Source organism: Solenopsis invicta, chromosome 1 (genome assembly GCF_016802725.1).
Source record: "Solenopsis invicta isolate M01_SB chromosome 1, UNIL_Sinv_3.0, whole genome shotgun sequence".
NCBI classification, from domain to species: Eukaryota; Metazoa; Arthropoda; class Insecta; order Hymenoptera; family Formicidae; genus Solenopsis; species Solenopsis invicta.
The window spans coordinates 18,450,063-18,472,068 of record NC_052664.1 but is presented as its reverse complement, the minus strand read 5'-3'; the positions used below and the strand labels follow the sequence as shown (position 1 = coordinate 18,472,068).

General features: G+C 26.9%; 1 protein-coding gene and 1 long non-coding RNA gene across 7 annotated transcripts in view; one reads left to right on the top strand and one right to left on the bottom strand.

Moving 5' to 3' along the window:
• Nucleotides 1-22,006, bottom strand: part of LOC105201184 (NPC intracellular cholesterol transporter 1) — a 36,900-nt gene that overhangs the window by 4,975 nt on the left and 9,919 nt on the right. For 2 of the 6 annotated variants that reach the window (XM_039449264.1, XM_011169111.3), the window contains exons 2-18: nt 15,078-15,429; nt 14,391-14,683; nt 13,172-13,364; nt 11,138-11,269; nt 9,341-9,460; nt 8,977-9,194; nt 8,491-8,792; nt 7,455-7,652; nt 7,186-7,387; nt 6,799-7,096; nt 6,580-6,707; nt 6,144-6,398; nt 5,899-6,062; nt 5,674-5,786; nt 4,999-5,582; nt 4,531-4,719; nt 4,149-4,236 (exon numbers count right to left, since the gene is read on the bottom strand). In XM_039449264.1, coding sequence (XP_039305198.1) covers nt 4,149-4,236; nt 4,531-4,719; nt 4,999-5,582; nt 5,674-5,786; nt 5,899-6,062; nt 6,144-6,398; nt 6,580-6,707; nt 6,799-7,096; nt 7,186-7,387; nt 7,455-7,652; nt 8,491-8,792; nt 8,977-9,194; nt 9,341-9,460; nt 11,138-11,269; nt 13,172-13,364; nt 14,391-14,683; nt 15,078-15,429 — 3,829 coding nt within the window. Of the gene's footprint in view, nt 1-3,001; nt 3,216-4,148; nt 4,237-4,530; nt 4,720-4,998; nt 5,583-5,673; nt 5,787-5,898; nt 6,063-6,143; nt 6,399-6,579; nt 6,708-6,798; nt 7,097-7,185; nt 7,388-7,454; nt 7,653-8,490; nt 8,793-8,976; nt 9,195-9,340; nt 9,461-11,137; nt 11,270-13,171; nt 13,365-14,390; nt 14,684-15,077; nt 15,430-17,450; nt 17,469-22,006 lie in introns of those variants that run through there. The other 4 variants (XR_005574772.1, XM_039449269.1, XM_039449281.1 and 1 more) reach the window with 4 other exon arrangements.
• Nucleotides 19,331-21,285, top strand: LOC120357791. Its single transcript, XR_005574791.1, has 2 exons — nt 19,331-19,492; nt 20,823-21,285. It is a non-coding gene; the product is annotated as an uncharacterized LOC120357791 (long non-coding RNA).

Genomic DNA, 22,006 nt, shown 5'->3' with positions numbered 1-22,006 from the left:
AAAAGTACATATTTTTTAAAATTGTATGTTATAATTTTATATTTATTTTTTAATAACATCTAAAAACAAAAATTACTATCATTTATGACAAAAGTATTTTAGAATACAATAGTTGGAAACAATATTTACTATTAGAATATATGCTGTATGATAACAGATTATATGATGATGTCATCTTTTTGTATCATACAACTTTTATTAAAATATATTCTTTTATTAAATTTGTTCTTCTATTTTTGAAGATATTAAAGATAGCAGTAGTATATACGGTAATAAAATATAAAATAATATACAAATAATATAGAAAAATATCATTTATATACCATACAAAGTAGCATTAAAGTAGCATGTTTCTAAAAAACTGTCCCATCCCATTAAAATAATTACAAATATCCCAAACCAACTTTAACTATAACCATAGTTAGTCAGTTAATTTCTCAAATTAATAAACAAAAATAATTATAATTTTTGTTTTTTATAGCTTTTTAAACTTTAATAATTCTGTATGAATAAAATTAATCTGTAAAAAATATTACAATTGCAATTTAATAAAACTTTACGTTCATTAAAGAGCGATATATTTACAAAAATTTTTCTATCAGATTAATTTCATTTATTTATTATATACATAAATTAGAATAAAAGTTTAATAAAAAGTAAAAAATTTTTATAGGTATCTAATATAGTGCAATTGTTTGTAAACTAAGTGTGCGAGTTTTATATCAATTTAAATAAAATTATAGGTGTTGGAATTAATTCGTAGCGTTTTTTTAGAGAGAAACAACGATTTATTCTAAGTTTAAATATAAAAATACATTACTAAAAATATTTTCCATCGCTTGCCACAACTTTTTCCCATCTTTCGGGTAAGAAACGGATACCCCGTCGAAAAAACGCTTCGTCCTTAGAGGCGATCCATGAATCAATCCAAGTTTTGCATTCTTCATAAGAAGTAAATTTCTCCGCGGACAAACCATAAGCCATCGACCGGAACAAGTGATAATCCGAAGGAGCAATATCTGGAGAATACGGCGGGTGGGTTAGGACTTCCCATTTCAGTGTTTGCAGGTACGTTTGCACTGGCTTTGCGACGTGCGGTCTAACATTGTGCAGCAAAATAATTTTGTCGTGCCTTTCGCTCCATTCCGGTTGTTTCTCCTTCAATGCCCGACTCAAGCGCATCAATTGCAGTCGGTAACGATCCCCAGTGATGGTTTCATTCGGATTTAGCAGTTCGTAGTAAACCACACCCCGTTGATCCCATCAAATGCAAAAAAGAAGCTTAGATCCATGAATATTACGTTTTGGTACTGATGATGATGGTTGTCCAGGCTTAACCCATGATTTTTTGCGCTTAGGGTTATCGTAATATATCCACTTTTCATCACCCGTAACAATCCGATGTAAAAAACTTTTTCTTTTGTACCGTTGAAGCAGTAACTCGCAAGTCAAAAAACGCCTTTCAACGTCCCTCGGCTTTAATTCGTATGGGATCCAATGTCCTTCCTTTTGGATCATCCTTAACGCTTTAAGTCGTTTTCCCACTGTTGAAAAGTCAACCCCCAACGATGTGGACAACTCTTCGAGCGTTTGAATTGAGTTCTCCTCAAGTAATGTCTCCAATTCTTTGTCTTCAAACTTTTTTGGCTGTCCAGGTCGTTCCTTGTTTTCTAAGTCGAAATCACCGCTCTTGAATCGCGCAAACCACTTCCGACACGTTTGTTCAGCTAAAGCTTGCTCACCGTAAACTTCTTCTAAAATCCTATGGCTTTCCGCAGCAGTTTTATTCATATGAAAGTAATGTAATAAAACTCCCCGCAAAAACACTTTATTTGGTATAAATTTAGACATATTTAAATAATTATAACTTGATGTTATTAACAAGTGAAAGTAAGATGTCGTAAAAATAACACCTAACCTAACAACTGATTTAAGATAAATTTGCTTCTGACGACAAAAACAGAAAACTGTAGTATCCCCGCCATCTCTCATAAAACGCTACGAATTAATTCCAACACCTAATATATATATATATATATGTTATTTACGATTATGAGCATTATTGACATCATTTTGTTATTTTGTTAAGCATAGAAATGTGTTAATGCAGTATTTTATTATAAAATTTTATCAAAACTTTTTATTCAAATATTATCTTTTAAAATAAACAATTGTATTTTTCAGAAGTAAGCTATAAATAAATAATAAGAAAAAAACATAATAAATATAAAACTATTTCTCTTATAATCTAAACATACATCTTGCAAAAAAAAACACAGAATCTCTCAGATTATCAAGAAACACTGCATTGACACATGCAAAAAGTGCAATCATATACTTTTTATAGTTGTTTATCGTATAAGCTCTTACTATAAAATACTGTACAAATATATGTTAAAATAAACTAAAAATTATACAAATACATGCTTAAATAACATATTTTTAATAATTAAATTTAATAATAATTGTTAATAATATGTAGTTTTTAATAGTAGAGTTTCCATCTAAGTGTTAGGAAGGAAATCAAAATGTGCTTGAACTTTTGTATAATTTAAAAATAGATAACAAAAGAAATGTATAGTTCCATAAATTTATATAAATGGGAAAGAATTATAATATTACTTTGTTCTTCAAATGCTATATTTAAAATAAGAAAATAGAAAATAAAGAATCTATAATATTAGAAAGAATTGCACTTCTTGGATGCATATTCACACGTGCTAAAAATAATAACGATAAATCGACAATATTAAATAATATTTTAAGACTCACTTAAGCCAATATTCATAGTTGAATCTTATATTTAAGACTGTCTCTAAGTATTATCTTAACATCATCAATCACAAAGCTGTAATAATATCTTAAGATATTACTTAAGACGGTCTTGAAATAAGAATCAATTACAAGTATTATCTTTAGTTTATCTGTGTAAAATGAAAAACATGAAAAGTACGATGACAGATTTTGGACACAGAAGAAAAAAAATACTAAAAAATTTTACCACATGTCAAAACGGGGCGTTCCTTTTTTAAATTCAGATGCTCGGCATACCTATCTGTCACATTCAAGCACTTTGAATGTAGGTGTGGTTGTAGTAGGTGTGGGAGAATTGTGTTTGCTTACGCGATGATTCAGAGATGTCTCTTGCACGTTGTCCAGATTTCCATGCATCGCTCTTTTGTGGTTGGCCAATTTCTCTCTGTTCATGGGTGAGCCTAGAACCACCACGGGCCATGACGCTAATCCGCATTACTCACAACACGTACATTTAAAGAATACGATTTTTCTCAATGAAGAAAACTAAGCGCAGACGTTAGTAATGAGATTTGACAAAGAAATATTTCAATGCAATTTGTTCCTTTGTTGAGCTGCTCGTATTAAATGTGAGAAAGACTGAGGATTTTCCATTTGCAATGCATATAGGGATATGAAAATAAAAATACAGCACTGGTGAGTTTAAATAAAAACATTTAACTGTCCCGTTCCCTTCCCAAGCAAAATATTTTAGATAATTCTTAAGACTGCGGTGATAATGCTATTCAGCAATAAAATCTAAACTTACATAAAATGCTTCATGCAACATAAAGCGTTAATGATATATTATATAAGTGAACATTTATATATGTTAACTATATATACTTCAACAAAATAATTAAAAATTTGAAAGAATATACACATACACAAGATATTTTTTTTGGATAAAAATTACTAAATTATTTCTTAGCTAAAATATCAAAATATATTTTCTAGAGCCCAACAAATAATAAATATTAAAGAAACATTTGAATTTTGCGTTTCAAGTTTTTAGGTAAGAGTTATGATATGTGATCCAAAATGTAGAAAATAACGTTAGTAAAATGTCTTTTGTACAACAAACATAAAGAAAGTGAGAATTTATCCTCATTTTTACTAATTGTTTTAAATACAAAATAATAAATAAATTTTTAACATCAAAATGTACCATTTAATCCATTTTTAAAGTTATATTTCCTTACTAAATAAATAGTTGGAGAAGTATTTTAAATACAAAATAGTATATGCTGATGCAAAATCAGAAAAGACTCAAGTTACCAAAGAATGTAAAATAAACTTTTCTGATATGCATATAGATATACCAACAAAAAGCTCTACCAATAGAACCTTCTTACCTATATAACTTAGCAGTACTGGCAAAAAGATGAGACCATGTGCGGCTCCAAATAATACGATACCCAAATACATTCTGAAGTAAAACACCTGCAAATATTTCTTAGCTGAGTAATCCTGAGTAATTTTATACAATTAAAAATCATAAACAAATAACAAAATTCCAATTATCTACATTATAATCAGTATCAATTTGTGATTAAAAATCATATAACAAATAAAAAAAGTATGGCTTTAAAGAGGTGCAAGGAGATGTAAAAATTAATAAAATAAATATAAATAATTAATATTTTTAACTAGAGGTCGTTTACACATTTTCTTATCGCAATTTGGTTTGTTGGATAATTGGTGTTCTATTTAGTGTTACAATGAAACAAAAATCACCTGGAAAATTTGGCTCTTTGCAAAGCCGAGTACTATAATGCCGCCGAATTTTGTTAGTGTAATACCACTAAACACTGAACTTCCCATATTTGTCAATGCATCTGCAACTCTTTCAACCCTAGTTGCTTGAACTGATACAGAGAAGGAATGTACTATATGACTGCAAAACTCGACAGCTATACCAACCGCCTATAACACAAAATTAATACACTTGTTATTTTGCTACCATTTATTATTTTAATATTAACAAAAAATATTTATGTAAAAATATAAAATATTTAAAATAAATGAAAATAAAATATAAAAAAATAAAAAAATTTTTAATAAATGTTTTATTGTTTCATTCAAATACTCCATCTCACACATCGAATTTTTAAAAATGCAATTGAAAAAATATGAAGGTCCAGATACTAACAATAAATCCATATAAATTAAAAATATTAACAATATAAACTAAGATCAACTTACCATAACGAGATTTACCAGAGACACAGCATTCAGAGTTATATGCCACCAATACATCAAGCCACCAATATTAACGACAATCATTGTAATTGTAATCAGAACCACGATTGATGAGAAAATATCCAAACCCATTAACAAGAAAGTAACAACAAATATAGCAAGCAATGAGATTCCTATACTCTGCAATGTGTCGGGCCACATAGTCAGATACTGCTCGTAAAATACATAGAAAACACTGTAGGGAAAAACTTCTACGGAAGTGTTTTCATTAAGCCTTCTCAAATTACAGTTGAGCATGTTTGTAATATTCGCTGCCACTACTCTGGCCGCTCTCATTGATTCATAATAATCGGCCGAAGTCTTGAGAATAGTGTGATAAGCCATGAAATACGAAGCACCGACTGTTGACATTCTTGTGTTAGGATCGCTGATATAATTCACACCGTGCCCATAAGCTGCGTGACCTCCTTTAGCACATGTTTCATCGGGATTGTCTTGTAGGAAGAACGATACATATTTGTCAAAATCCATAGGTACTGGTCTGTTGTAATCATTCAAAGTGATATTGCACATAGTACATTGCCGCCCTAAAAATGCAAAAATATGTAAAATACTTGAACAAAAATATAGGAGAGTATAATATATAATATATTAATTTTGTAAAAAAAAAATACATACGGGTATGTGGACAGAACGAACTGTTTGTAGGAAAATATCTGCAACAGCCGGCTAATCCTGACCAATCAATATAATCATCCATCCAAGATGAAGCAGGCTTAGCTATATAAGTTCTAAAAAAAGAGAAAAAAAAAGTTAAATATCTCAGTAAAACATAAATAAATATTAAATCAAATTCATTTATAAAATTTAATTGATTATTTTATATTTCTTGTTGTAATATACCTGTTCGGTTGTTTAGATGCTGTAAATATTTGCGTCGATACCGAATCGCTATTACAATATTGTCCTCCGCATACTAAGTTTTGCACTTTCGTGTCTGAATAATTTAGGCCGTCTTTAACAACGAAATACATTGGAGGTCCGATAGATAAATAATTATTTAAGAACTGAAAAGAGAATTTTAATTTTTAAAAGAATTTTTTTTATAATTCATATTTAGTTCAATGTTTATGCTCTGTACGACATACTTTGAAATATTTAAGCACAAAACTGTCTTCGGGCATAGAAAGTTCCTGATCTAGGCCAATTTCGATGTGTGGTATTACAGCAATGCTGCTGCAGAGCCAGCCGAAAAACACAATCATCACAGTCGCGCGAACCCATTTTTGAAGCAAGAGTGGGACATATGCAACTTTGAAAATTTTATACAATATTCCGTCTACCACTTCTTCTCCATCATCACGCTTAGAGCGAATGAAGCAGCACACATCTAGCCTGTTATTCTAAAATTATAAAAAACATTTTATATATTTAATATAATCATGAATTTAATACATAAAAAAAAAAAAAAAAAAAATAAATAAAATGGTAATATAAAATTAGATATCTACAGTTTTGTTAACAAATATTTCGAATAGATTAAAATAAATTACTATTAATATAATTTTCTTGTATGTAACATACCGCGTGTCGAACCGTGTCAAGTGCTAAAAGACTGACAAAACATGTAATTTGTAATATGAAATCTACTAATAATGCCATTCCAGCATAGAGAGCAAACGCTTTCACAGCAGGCATATCGGAGAGACCACCTGTAAACAAAAGAGAAATATTAATTGTAACAGTATTCGCACATTTTTATTTCCTTTTTTAAGTCATGTTTACAATAATGCTGATACATACCCAGAAAGAAGCAACAGCTTTCTGATACACTTGTGAGTAACATACTAGGGCCAACTTGACCCAATGTACGACCAATATGTTCTGGAATCGATTCATTTGGACGTCTACCTTCCCTCTGATGTGTTTGAACAAGAATAAAAATATTATCTACTCCGACTGCCAATACCAAGAATGGAATAACTTCGATGATGATCAGCGTAGCTGGTATGCCAATAAAACCAAATAATCCAACCGAACAAATTACAGATGCCAACACTATAAGTACACCTCCAAGTCCAAGAGTAATCTTAGAATCGTGCTAAAATACAAATTGATTACATATATAATAATAATAGTAAATAAAACGCAAGATGAACAGCAAGCGTGTAACATTACGTAGATTCTTACCAAAAGACGAGTGCATGATCTAATTTGGCCAAGAGATACCGCGATGTATCCAAACATAATGATATATGATACCAAGATGGTTACAATGTCCGATTGAGATTCACGATTCAGTTCATCTTCGATAGAACGTTCGGACGTGAACGCTATGTCCATAAATGCTGGCTTTCTTGTTGCGGTCCAATTTTTCATAAAGTTGATAAAGCTGAAATTGAACAATATATAAATAATATAATCGTATATATTTAGTCAAATTTACCAAGTAAATTTACCTTTCTTCCCATTCCATAGCAGGTAATAATTTGACTTTATTGTGATAATTGTTTACAAGAATAGTAAGAATTATAGCAGTCGCCTTTTCATATGGAGAATTGTGAAGATCTTGTCCTGGAGACAAAAATCCACCTACTGCAATTGCTGGCTCTATAGGACCGCCATAAAGTGCGAGACATTCAGGATTATACGCATTTCTGAAAGAAAAATACATAAACATAATATAAAAAATAATATTGTCATATATAATATAAATTTGAAATACCTAAGCATACTTCGTGTTATTTTTAACATAAAATATGTTCATTTCAGATTTATCAATAGTTACATATCAATAACAATTCTCATCAATTTTTATTACATATTCTTCAAATAATTGATTTTAAAAGCTTTATCAGTTTTTTTTTCGCTTTTTTATACTAATATATAAAATTTTTTTAAAGTAGATCTTATTTGAAATATACAGTTTAGAATACATATTTTTAAAGGGGTAACACCAATGTAGAATTTTTAAAAAATCGATTTCTTTTTATTGCTTTAAAAAATGCTTTGAATCTTCTAGAATGAGTTAAAAAGTTTTATGTTTGTTACAAAATTTCTTTTTTGAAATTTCGCGCTCTTTCTTAAGCATGTCGGATTGCTCTAAAACGAACTACCTACGGCACATCGATACCTGCTTGAAAAGCAGCTTAATGACTTATCATCTGATTTAAAAATATAAAATTAAACATTTTGTAAAATCTTAATTTTTCTCGTAATAATTACATTTTCATATTTTATTTGTATTATGTCTTTATAATGTTTGTAATTTTACTTATATTATAGGTATATTTAGCAAATAATTATGAGATAATAGATTGTTTCAATTCTGAGTTTTATTATTTATATGAAATTATTTGATATAATGTGAAGAGTTAAAGATTATAAATAAAGAAATGTGATATAAATAAGTAATTTGTTTCGGGTATCCATATCTTTTAAAAAAAATTTAAATAACTATTAAATTATATAATTCTTTTCGTTGTTACCACTTACTGTGAGCAAACTCTGAAGTGATCCAAATAATTCACCGTATAATTCCCATCTTCTTCTGAATCTTCAAATTTTTCTAAACTGTCTTGCCAATAGCCCCAAACACTTTGTATAACGCATTGCGAAACAGTCGTCGGACCGGTAAATGGTCCAGTTAAAGGGGCAAAACATATATCTGCTAACGTGTAGTTGTTAGGAGTAATTATACTTTTAATGCCTTCTTGCAATTCATAAACAGTTTTTAGAAAAGTATCATTAAACACAGGACCAAATACAATCGGTCCATTGGAGGTGTTGTGTACGATCTGTAATTAAAATTAGAAGATTATACATAACATTAAAAACAAAATAAATACACATTTCTCCAAGAAGCTAGAAAAAAACAATTACATAGTAGCGGCATTTATCTTGTTTTGTAGAATATATATTAAGAATATGTTTAACGCAACGATAGTAATCTATTTTAATCAGTACGTCAGTAATACTTACATTTGGTAAGCCTTTGGAAGTAATAATAATTTGTTCATTTCGATAAAAAGGTTCAAAGTGTTTATCGAAATATTCCCTTTCAACACGTGACCGGGAATGAGGGGATGCCCATAATTCAACAGGATCTGTAGTAACTTTCATGTATTTTATGCCATGTCCCAAAGCAACAATCAATAGGAAGCCAAGGAAAAGTACTAGCCAAGGTCGAGATGCGCAAACTATAAAAGAATATTATATATATATAGTGTAGACAAGTGTAGACAAACGCAGAAAAATATTATTGTAATATTGTAATTTAATTTTGGATAAATATAATTTTATGTAAATTATATTACAAAATGTAAAATATAATTTTTTTACTTACATGTTCCCCATTTGCAGAAGAATTCTTGTAAAAATTTGTCAGTACCTGCTCCAAGTTTCTCAATGAAGGTGGATTGTTCTTCATCAAATCCAGTTGGTAGTTCATCGGAAGATATAACACCTAAAAATATGCATTTATATTAAATATAATAAATTTTTACAATTTACAAATATCCGAGTAAGCACCATTATGCAGTTTAAAGAATCTCGAGTGCATGTGCTGTAAACAATTAACCTTCTATCATAATATACAAAATAACGTCACAAGTAACTAATTTCTTTTATGCAAGACAGTACAAAAACATTTATAAAAAATGTTAAGTCCTAAAAATAATCTTTACAAGATTAATAATAATAAAGAGTATAATGCCTTAAATAAAACTAGAAGTAACAACATTGTGGTGATATTATATTACATTATTTATTACATTAAAAAAGATAAAATTTCTTAAATATAATTTTTTAATTAAAATTAACTTAAAAGTACAAGAAATATTTTTACATTACTAAAATTATCAGTCTTGTCAAATTAAAAAAAATTGTATTTGATGCAATATAAAATACGTACGTAATATAAAATATAATTTAAAATAGTTATGCAACTTAGGTATTCATCATAGTCGAGTCTCATCTCAAAATCGTCTGATATAATGTCTTAAATGCTAAAACAACTCTATAATTGGTTTATGACATTTTAGACAATACTTAAAACAATTTTAAATAAAAGAATCAAACTACAAATGTTGAGTGTTAAGATATAAAAAGTTCCCCTAATATTATTAATATTAGAGATTTTATTTTATTAATCTCACCAAAAATAATTAATCTTAGATAATTTGTCCACAATATCTGTTTAGATTTTATTTATCTTGATAACTATTAAAAAAAAAATCTTAAGTACCTTTTTTGAATATAATATATGAAGCGTTACACAATAAAACATAATGGATATAAATCTTCATGTTACAATAAAAAATAATGTTAGGGAAAATTCTTTTTTTGATTAAGCTATAAACGGCACATTTTTTTACTTATCTTATAATTAACTATTTAAAGCAATGTTTATCACATACATATAACATGCTAGATATTAAGTATTGTATATTATAAAAAGTATGATATAACACACAAAACAAAATATACGAAATATTTACATAACACAATTTTTGTGAGTGGAAAGTGACATTTATATAAATATTTTTAATTATTTTAAGAAATTATGCATACTATCATATAAAATTTAAAAATATTTTTAATAACTTTTATGATTTATTTATTTAAAAAAGTATTGGTAGTTTATAAAAATTATAATAAAATCATTGCACACAATTTTATATATATATATATATATATATATATATATATATATATATATAATCGGAATACATCTTGTCAAACTTAATAAAATAATTTCAAAAAGCACATGCTTTTTATGTATTTTTTATTAATTATATAAACTGCAAATTTTTTTCAAGCGTCTCTATTAAGCATTTAGAATTTTAGTGCACAGCTAATTATCATAATTCATCATGTGAATATGTAGTATTGCAATGCAAAAAAGATATAATTATGTTTAGCTTAACACTATAAAACAGTCGACAAACAAATCAAAGTGTAAATAATTGGGAAAATAAGTGATAAATTTGTCTAAAGCGCAATTGACATCCTGGCAGTGTAATCTGCAAGGCCTGAAAATAAAGCGAAAGACACACAAGCTAAAGCAAGAGAAAAGCTACAAACAGGAAGACAGTAATGACGAACACACTGTGAAGATAGCTTTAGAATCGAAAAAACCTACTAGAACGCTTAGATTGAAGTGGACTGTCTTCTTGGTCAGCGGCGAGGGCAATACGAGCACCATCTCCTGGGTGGTGTAATCCGGCAGCTAGCCGTCTACCCACCTGTCTTCCTACTTCTTCTCCTCGTGCAACTATACATATGCGCACACCAGACATACACGACCTATATAGTCTTTACTTATTTTGTATGATATACATGAGTTATATACAAAAATTAAATGAAAATTATATATGCTCTTCAAATAGTTAATATAACAAAAAAAATCTATTTCACACATGGAAACAGTTATTCGATCAGTAACTCACACTTATAACGATTTAAATGATATAACCAAATAAAAATATATATGCATTAGTTCAAAGTGTCAAAAAAGTCAAAACTAGTGCAAATATTAACACTAACACTTCTAAGAAGAAACAAAAGTGCAAATGTTTCTTAAGCCAGTGTAAACACATGTAAATCTGGCTATCTTTCAATTAATTTAAATGCAACTTTATTTGCGTAATTATAGATCCACAATTATTCTATAATTCTCTTGGTACTTCTCACAAAAATAATGTTTATTTTTTAATGCATATTTTAGATAAGAAATTATAATAAATTTTAAGAAATTAATTGTGTTATAATAAATTAGGATGTTACACATGCCTTTTAGAGTTTCAAATAAAATGAGTATAAGAAAGAGATCTCACCAATACCATTAGAAAAAAAATAACAGCAATAAAATATCTAAGAACTATTAGAAAATAAATTAATCACACAATCAACTTTTCAATTCATCTCCACACTTATTTTACAATATTCACTTAGAGATGATTAATAATAACATAAATTAACTACAATTAGTCACTAAATTCATTAAAATAAATTATATGCAAAATAAAATACAAAAAAAGCTTTAATTGAAGAAAACAATGCATTTTCTATTTCCACACGATTGTTACATTGTTCAGCAACAATTTTTTTTTATATATATTTTGTATTTAGGACGTGCCAGATCATTCGCATAATCCTTTTAAAATGATAACATAATACTTTTCATTGTAGATCCAAATTACATGTAAAAGAAATAATAAATTTTTGTTTTAAACATTTTTGCTAAATATATCTCTATTAATTTTTTATTTATTCTTTCATCATTTACTTTCTTTGTTTATTTTAAGATTAATAAAACCACTTTTCAGAAAAAATGTTTGAAACAAAAGATTTTAGTTTTTTTGCATGTAATACAAATCTGTAATAAAAAAAGATTACATTTAAAATATTCAACATCCGGTGTAAATAGTTTCCATTTCTGGTTAGAATCGAAAGTTGAAAATATCACTATTCAATAGTGTATGCTAATTACTCAACATTTTTGATAAAAATTATTTTCCTTTATTTTAAAAGAAATGTACGGATAGTCTGGGGCACCCTGCATATAAAATAATCCATTCATCATCATTTTGTTTTTAAGAATAGAATAAAATATCTAGAGATGAAATATTATTCAGTTCAAAAAAATATATTATAGTTAATAGGAATCTAAAATGTATTGAAGTTTAGAACAATTATTTAACATTTGTTGTATCATATTAAGAAACATAGGTAAATGTTTCTTTAAATATATTGTGAATTATAAATTCTATATGTTACTCTATTTATAAAAATATTTTTTAATGACAAAACATATGCTTCACCTTTAAAAAAATGGCGAAATTGATTTAAATGTAAATTTTTGTATTCAATGTCATTTAAAAATTGTATCAAGTTGCCAAATATATCAATTACATAACTATAATACTATATAAAAAAATATTTCATATAAAACATCTATAATCTCGAAATCTATAAAAAAATAATTTTGAACGAGATATTTCGTTCAGCTATAATATGTATCAAACTGATTAATTTCATCTTTGGACCTTTTTTTCATTCTTTTAAAAGTAATAGATATTTTTAGTAATGATGATTATGATGAACCTCCTTTTGTAATATATGTATTTAGAGAATTCAGATTTTTGATATATATAAACAGGATTGAATTTCTCACCTATACGCTTTCTATGGCTGAAACACATCATTAGCAGAAGGAAAAGGCAGGAACCGCATATAAAAACAATTGTCATTATAACTTCATAACCATCGTAACCAAATATTGAAAACGGTTTTGGTAGTGGAGGCATCGGTGGTGGTACTGGACAACTTAGTTCACAATCAACACAGCTGCATGCTGGAGTGTTTTTCTACAAAGAAGTTAAAAGTAACTTTTTAATCGGTTTATTATTATGCTATTTCGTTTGCATATTTTATATCTGATAAAAAAAAATGATATATTGATGTAAGTGGTTTTTGCGTATTATTTAACTGGATAACAAAGCAGAATGATATTCCAAAGATAAAAAAATACTTGAATAAAAAGCTTTTAGATTAAAAAACAAAAAATATGTAGAATACAAAACTTAAATTGGTCTAAACATTTTTAATATATTTTACAATTAAATAATTTTTAATTGTCATAACATGCCAAAATTTAGTTTTTTTATAAAAAATATATGATATATTTACTATTTTAAAAACTTCAAAAATAATTTTATAAAAAATTCCTATCGCATATTTATTTCTTAAAAGTCTATAATTTTTTCAAATTATGAAATAAAAGAATCATATTTAGATATTTAATTTTTGGATCCTATGTATATATAAAAAAATATATATCTTATATTAATTTTATTCACATATACACTTTATTACAAAAAATATAATATTTTGATAATAAATTAAAACAATCTATTCTCCATTTTAATTAATGAATATTTTATATTTAATTGAGCACTTGTTATGCTCGACTATTAAACTGCATGATAAAAAGTATGAATGTATATTAATCAGCAAAAAATCTCACAACTTGTTTTGTACCATTTAATTTTTAAGTAATTACCTACTTTGATTACCTTATCAATTCATGATATAACGTAAGAATAATTTCTTGAATATTCAAAATATTCAAGAAATTTGTTTGAGATAAAGAAAGATCCATAATTAAAGTGATAAAAGTGATTTATCAGTGTTTAACAGATTCTTATAGAAAAAAATAAATAGTAAATAAATGCATCACACTTAGTTCATCTTGTTAAAGTTTTATACCGTTAATGAATTTTATAAATTTAAAAGAGCACTTGCAACATGCAATTTTATGTTTACTTTTGACATAAAATATGTTGTATATTTTGTACACATATACATATACATCTCTGAAATGTAATACTAACGTTTAACGGCTTACTGCACGGTGTGACTGGAGGATCTAATGGCACAAATGGTCCGACAGGTTTGTCAGTATTTACATAGGTGATTTGGAAAGGTACATAAACATTGTTCTCCGCATCACCCATAAAGTGAAACCATTTTAAAGGAGTACATCTACTCGCTCCCCATTCTCCGCACATTAAATCCAATGCTAACTGCCCCGTACTTGGCACTGATACCTTATTGCACGAGTTAAACGTTCCGTCAAGATATTTGTTCGTTATATATACATGTATCCCATTAATATATCCTACACCTGAAAAGAGAGTAAAATTAATAAAACGCAAATCAAAATGTTGTATAACCATAAGACATAACGTTCTGAATGTGTTAACCTCTAGAGGACTGGAAGCTGATTGGCTTTTGACAATTTATATAAATTTCAATGTTTTTATAATTTTTTAAATAAATTTTTTTACTGCAAATGCTTAAAAGTTAAATAGTTATTCTAGAAATACATAATAATATAAAGCTCAATACGGAAAAAAATTTGTATACCCTTCCGGACCGAAAGCCGATATATCGATCCTGAAGTAACATCAGCTTTTTTCAGAGATTGATACAATAATGTCAACGACATTTCAAGTCTAAAACTAGTCGTTCAAAAACTGGTCCTCAGAAGATTAAATGAAATAGAATATAATAATTACCTTCTGCCTCGCCTTTCTCTGTAATGTTAATAAACTTGCTTTGATTAACACTGCATGCCATATCGCAGAAATGCTTCTTTAAATTATCTAAACAGCTGGGACATCTTTTTAGAAAATTTGACGCAAGCTGGATGTTTGAGTCTAACGTAACGAGCTGGTTCAAATCGCAGCAGGTATTAATTCCTTTGCCGTTATCCACCAACAAATGTGGACAATGCTTAGCCAACAATTTTTGTCCTTCAGAGATTAACGGTTTCGCTGGTCCATCATAAAGACAATTCTTTTTGTGCATAGATGCATCCGTGTAACATTCTCCATACCATATACAGTGGCCATTTTCTTCACTGACAACCTGTTTGTAAATAATAAGAATAAATATTTAGAGTTTTATTAGGTATGTATATAATTTATTCTTTTGTGAAACAAAACAACGTGCAATAAAATTAACTTATGCATTGAAGTATTTTTTTCAATTATGAGACTTTAATATTTTGCTAAACACATTAACCCAGTTTCCAATATCGGTAAATCTCCTAAGTCTTAGGTCGGTATTCATAGTCGATTCTTATATTTAAGATCATCCTAAGTATCACCTTAAGATGTCATCAATCAGAGAGCCATATTAGCATTTTAAGACGTTGCTTAAGACAAACTTGAAATAAGAATCGACTATGAATACCGGCCTTAAAGCGACACAATCTTATTTCTTGGAATCTAATTTTGCACTTGATACTGATAAAAACATGACCTCCTGAGATAATTGAAATAAAAATCCATATAGTTTATACATTGGCTTTTATCTACATAAAATCTGCAAAAAATTAATTCTTTAAAAACGAAAATAAAAGTTGCACAATTTTCTTTTGTAAATTGAATAGTTTGAACGATAATAATTATATTATTTACATGTTTACAGCGTCCTAAAACTATTTTATTTATAATTTTCTCCTTTATTTTCTTATATAATGTAGTTTAAAATCGGGATGAAGCATTAATTGGCATAACTTGTTGATAAGATAAATAAAAACCATATTTATAAGACAAAATAAAAGACAATTAGATTTATATATTGTGTTAGATCAGAGCTGTTCAGAATTTGTTTTGGGCTTGAAATAGAAATGTGTGGATGTTCATACCAATTGTCGTTCCTATCCTTATTTCATTGCTGTTTTGTCATAGAGTGCGTTGCTCGGTAATCTGAGATCGTTAAAAGTTTTGAATGCGTCGTTTATTGTGTTAAAAGTATTCTGTTGTTAATATTATAAAACGCTATTATTTACAATATATTAAAAAAATATTATTCATAAATTGTGGATACGTAATAATAACTATAAAAGTACAATTTTATATGTATATTTTAAATATACATACATGTCATTGGTATTGAGTATTGAACAATAATAAATTTATTATGTAACAAAATGGAATACATAACTGATATCATTATCTTAGTCAATAAATTTTCCACATCACCCTAGGTAAGATACTATTGCAGATGCATTCTTTAAATAGTTTCCCAGGAGAAATATTTAATTCAAGAGTCACTTTTTTTAAAATGTAAAATATACATATAAAATTATACTTCTATACATATTAATACATAATTCATGAATAATTTTATATGTATACTTCCAAAAAAAAAGCGACTGTTGAGTGGAATAAGCCCCCTGGGAAATTAAAAAAAGAGAGAAAAAAAAAGAAAAACGTATCTCTAATAGTATCTCACTTTGGATGACATGGAAATTACTGAAATAATATCAATTATAAATTCTGTTTTGTTACATAATAAATTTATATATCAATACTAATTACATGTATGTATATTTGAAATATAGATATAAAATTGTATTTTTATACATATTATTACATATCTACAATTCATGAAAAATACTTTTTTAAATATATTATAAATAATAGTGTCTTATAAAATTAACAGAATACTTTTAAACACAGTAAATGGCACATTCAAAAATTTTTAATTATTTCAAATTATATAGTGTCGTTTCTGATTAAATGTTAATTTAGAAATTTCATAATAATGTATTCTAATGTGTTTTTTATTGTCACTAATTTTAACTCGTCACACAAGAATGTGACTGCCATTTATTGCTAATCGACATTTTGCAATATATAAAAAAAAATCAAAGAAAAAATTTTATCAGAAAAAGAAAGATTAAATTTAAATTTAAAAATAAAATTCCAAAAATTTTCCTAAATAAAATTTCATGAAAACACATGACTTTTAAGAGTAAAAAAGAAATTTCTTGAAAATTCTAAATTTTCCGATACTAAACATTTTAGAAAATACTTTTTAATATATGTATTTAGAGAATTCAGATTTTTGATATACATAAACAGGATTAAATTTCTCACCTATACGCTTTCTATGGCTGAAATACATCATTTTATATTTTTAATTTTTATTTTTAGTTTTTTGTACAAGAAATCACAATTCAAAAACAAAATGGTATGTCAGTATTGGTGATATTTCTCTATTTTTTTAGTAGATTAAATATCGTCATTCGGAATGCAATAACCAGCTGCGTTCACACAAGGTATATATAAAGATATAGAGAGTATTACATAAGGAATTTCCTAATTGAGTTCTGCATGACCTGTGTATTAAAGTCTGATGAGATTTATTTGAGTCAATGAGCTGAATTAATGATTTAATTCACCTAATATAAAACACAATATTGAATGAAGAATTCCAACAAAGAAAAGAGGGGTTCATTTCTTACTACAGGATATTTTTATATATTGATATATGATTAATGATGGTAATAATTGTTAATACTTTTTAATTATTTTAAAGCAATTTTAAGTATACATAAATAAAATATAAATTAAGTTTTTAATAAATATTATTAAGAGACAGAGAGAAAAAGAACGTGATGCCACTTTTAATAAAAATACAAAAATTACCAAAATATTTCACAAATAATTATGATAAAATTTAAATTAGTAACAAAAAAAATAAATTAAAGATTATAATTTCAAGGAAATGACTGTGTTTATATCATCACATTTATAAAAAAATACAAATATGTATTTATAAAATTTGTTATATTTGTCAAATATAGAAACAATTAAAATTCTTAAATGTTTTACAAATATTTTTTAATACATCGTATAATATTTATTTTATATAATTGTGTGTTGTAAGATTCACTTTATTGTCAATAAGAAATTTAAATTATTTTCTTCTAATATTTATTAGAATTATTGTTCTATCTCGTTTATTTTCTTTTGTTACAATGTTTTATAAGTATTTTATTTAAAGATGTTTTGGCTCTACGTCCCTAATATCAGTTAAAAATTATCGAAATTTAAAAATTGTAGATTTCTTAGATTTATTTTTTTTTTTATTAAACAAAAAATTTTGATCGCAAATATCCGAATTTTTCAAACTTAAAATCATCTACAAAAAAAATTTTTTTTTTATTTTTTAAATAACTTATGCAGGAAAAATTGTATTTTGCTGTAATTTTAGGTGAATAATTTTTAAATGTAAACAGATACCAAATGAACTTTTGCACAAGTATTTCTTTAAGTTTCATCAGTATATGTAAAAAATTCGATTTAATTAATGTTACTTCTTGATCAAATATGCAAATAATTATTGCAAAACACGATTTAACATAAGAATCAAGAGTAAAACAAAAAATTAAATAATTTTCGACCCAATAAGAGAATTATGTTCGTTTTACGCAGATATTCAAATGTAATAATAGAACAATTAATGAAATTGTTGGTAATATTTTGAAATACTGAGAACAAAAAAAGAAAGGAAAGACAATGGATGCGTGCGACAGTATAAAATAACGCACTTGTTCACATTAGGCGAGAAACGATGTTCGGTATCAGGCCCTCGCATGAGTCATCCGTTTATAAGGAGTTATAAGTCACGCAATGGACGTTATTGTACATTGGATTATGATCGGCACGAAGCCACGAAATGTTTTTAATCGTCTATGTGTGACGAAATACGCGAAATAAAAGACGCGTCATAATCTTATCTTTTTAATAACAAGGCAAAAAAATTACATTTATTCACATTATTTCATAACAAAGTTAATAACTTTGTTATACTAACTTACATAATGCACGTGCATATAAAATTTAATTGAAAAGATATATCTAAAGCAGAAGACGTAAAGATGCAATCTGCGTATTGCATCACACGTTTTAAAAATTCCACACACGCCATTGCGCAAATTCATCCGCATAAGTCTCGAGCCTTGAGTGTAGCGACGTGAGAAGGAACCTCATTTAAGCAGAAGGATACTGCATTAATTAACAATAGCCTCGTTTCTAGTCACACTTGTCAGCTCTCTTTCCCATTGCAACGAGAGTGCCGACAACCGCTGAATCAGAGGATAGCAACTCAACAACTCAATGTGAACAATTTCTCCGTAAGCTTGGTATACATAATACACTGCATGTATATTAACATATAATAATTTATTTGAATTTGTTAATTAAGCAGATATTATCCAAAGTAGCCGTGTACTTCTTAAAAAAAGTTTAATAAATTTCTATAAGATTTGACTTAAATTAAATTAAAAATGTGCAAAATTCTGACTTCATTATTATAAAAAAAGGAAAAAACTGGTTAAAAAGTTTAAAAACTAAGTCTAAAAAGTATTACAAGTGAAAAGATTAAAGTTGTTTCTTTCTCTCTCTTTTGAAACAGAAAACAAACAGAAAGCAAGATAAAAATAAATAAATCTGAAGTCTGTATTTTTACACTTTTTTGTAAACAGACATGGTTCTATTAGTTTTATTAATTTAATAAATATTTATACATACACGGTGTTTCGATACTTGTAAATCAAAAGATTATAACAAACAAATACTTGAAAAATCAAGTAAAATATTTGTAAATATTTGTTTCAATGATACTTGAGATATGAAGGTTTAAAGCTGACCAATCACAAAGTATGTTAGACAAACGAACGTTCGTGAGTCGCATGTACTATAGGATTAGTGATTGTATGATTCACCGATGACTGTCTAATGTCTAATGTCTAATCTCTGAATTGAACATCTTTAAGTTCTTCTCTATCTCAGAAACTACTGCTTAAAATAAAAATTTATAATTAACTTTTACTTAATTTCTTGCGAGAACTTTTATAGAAAACTGCTATAGTATTTTAATTCATAAATTTCAGAACATCTCATAGATTAAATATATTTACTTTTTATTTTTTTCTGATTGTACAGAGAAAAAAAATTATAAATAAAAAATATAATTATTTATATACATATATATGTAAATTTTTAAAGATTTAACAAAATAGAACCATATCTATGCCTACAATAAGTGTAAAAAGATACAGACTTGATTTAATAATTATTTCAGAGTATGTATAAAGTATTATATTTTTATTGTGTGTATATAATAAACATATCATATATTTTCTTCTCATTATTTTCTATTTACATAGGAAATAATACATAGAAAAAATAAACCTTAAATTATTCCGTTCTTTTTTACATTTTTTGTAAACAAAGATACAGTTCTATTAGTTCGTTTCATTAAAACGTTAAATATTTATAGCAGATATTTATTATGGAGACTCAATATAATTAATCCTTAATTTCTCCTTACTTTTTTCAAAGCGTGCATTTATACATGTAGTCATCTTATGATCAGAAAAAAAAAAGTTGAAAGAAACATAGTTATTGGATGACACAGAAACACTTCGTGCGTGTTTGTAAGACAAATTCTTTGTCCAATAGTAAGTGGCCAAGTATCGCTAATGTCACTTGAACCTTCCAACGGACAGCTAATTATCTCGACTTTCTTCTTTTATTCGTGTCACAAAAACGGATGCCGGCAACAGATTTGAGAAGAGAAGAACAAGCGCAAAATTAACAGGGGTCGTGAGATCTGAATGGGTGAGTACCTCTACAAAAGCATAATGTAGTTACAAGTCATTACAGGGTGCGTATTAAAATTTTGTAAGTTATTTCCTTGAGAATTTTAGAAGTTTTAATCAGAATTCCAGGTGAAATTAGAGAATTTTTTAATGCAGCTTTAAAAAAAATTTATTTTATTACACATACTTTTTAATATTCTTTAATCACAAAGAAAAGTCATCTAAGATTTGAATATTATCCCTTAACTACTAATTGGCAGGGTACAAATGTACTTCATGCAATTAAGAAATTGTAGTCTAAGTTACTGTTATTTAGAAAAAAATAATATCCTAAAGTTAACGTTATCGAAAATCATAAGAAAATCTTTATTTTTGTTACTCAGAGCTCTACAAACTTTATTTTTCATTGTTATAAGTTTCGTTGACATAAATGATTATCTTTCAACTTTAGAATATTTAATTATTACATCAGATAAAAAATACCAACTTTTTAAATTTTATTTCAATTAAAACTGTTATCAAAATTTGGAGTACAAAACTATCCTGCGGCTGTGGTTGTAGTTGAGAGTCAAAAACCAGAGATTGAACAAAAAAAATATAAATATCAACTAAATTCTGTATAATCTGACATACAATACACTGAAAAGTTTTTTATGTTCAATATATAATAAATATATTTATGTTGACATTTCTTTGATTTAAATAAATATTAGCTGGTTTAAATTTATTTTTAAACTTAGGAAACATTTTTTAAATCAAGAAAATAATATTAAAATAAATATTTATTTTAATATACAATTGTTTTTAGTGTACATAAATGAATCTACATACTGTTAAAAATCGATGGCAGAATTTAATGTAATGTAACAGGAGCAAATTTCAAGCATGTAGATTAAAAAAACATTTAATGTGAAAAGTGCACTAAATTTCATGCACATACTCTTCAGTTATAAATACATTCGTGAGAAAAAATGAAAAATAATTTTGTCAAAAACATATAAAATTTAAATATAAACTCCAAAAATTTCCCTAAGTGAAATCCAT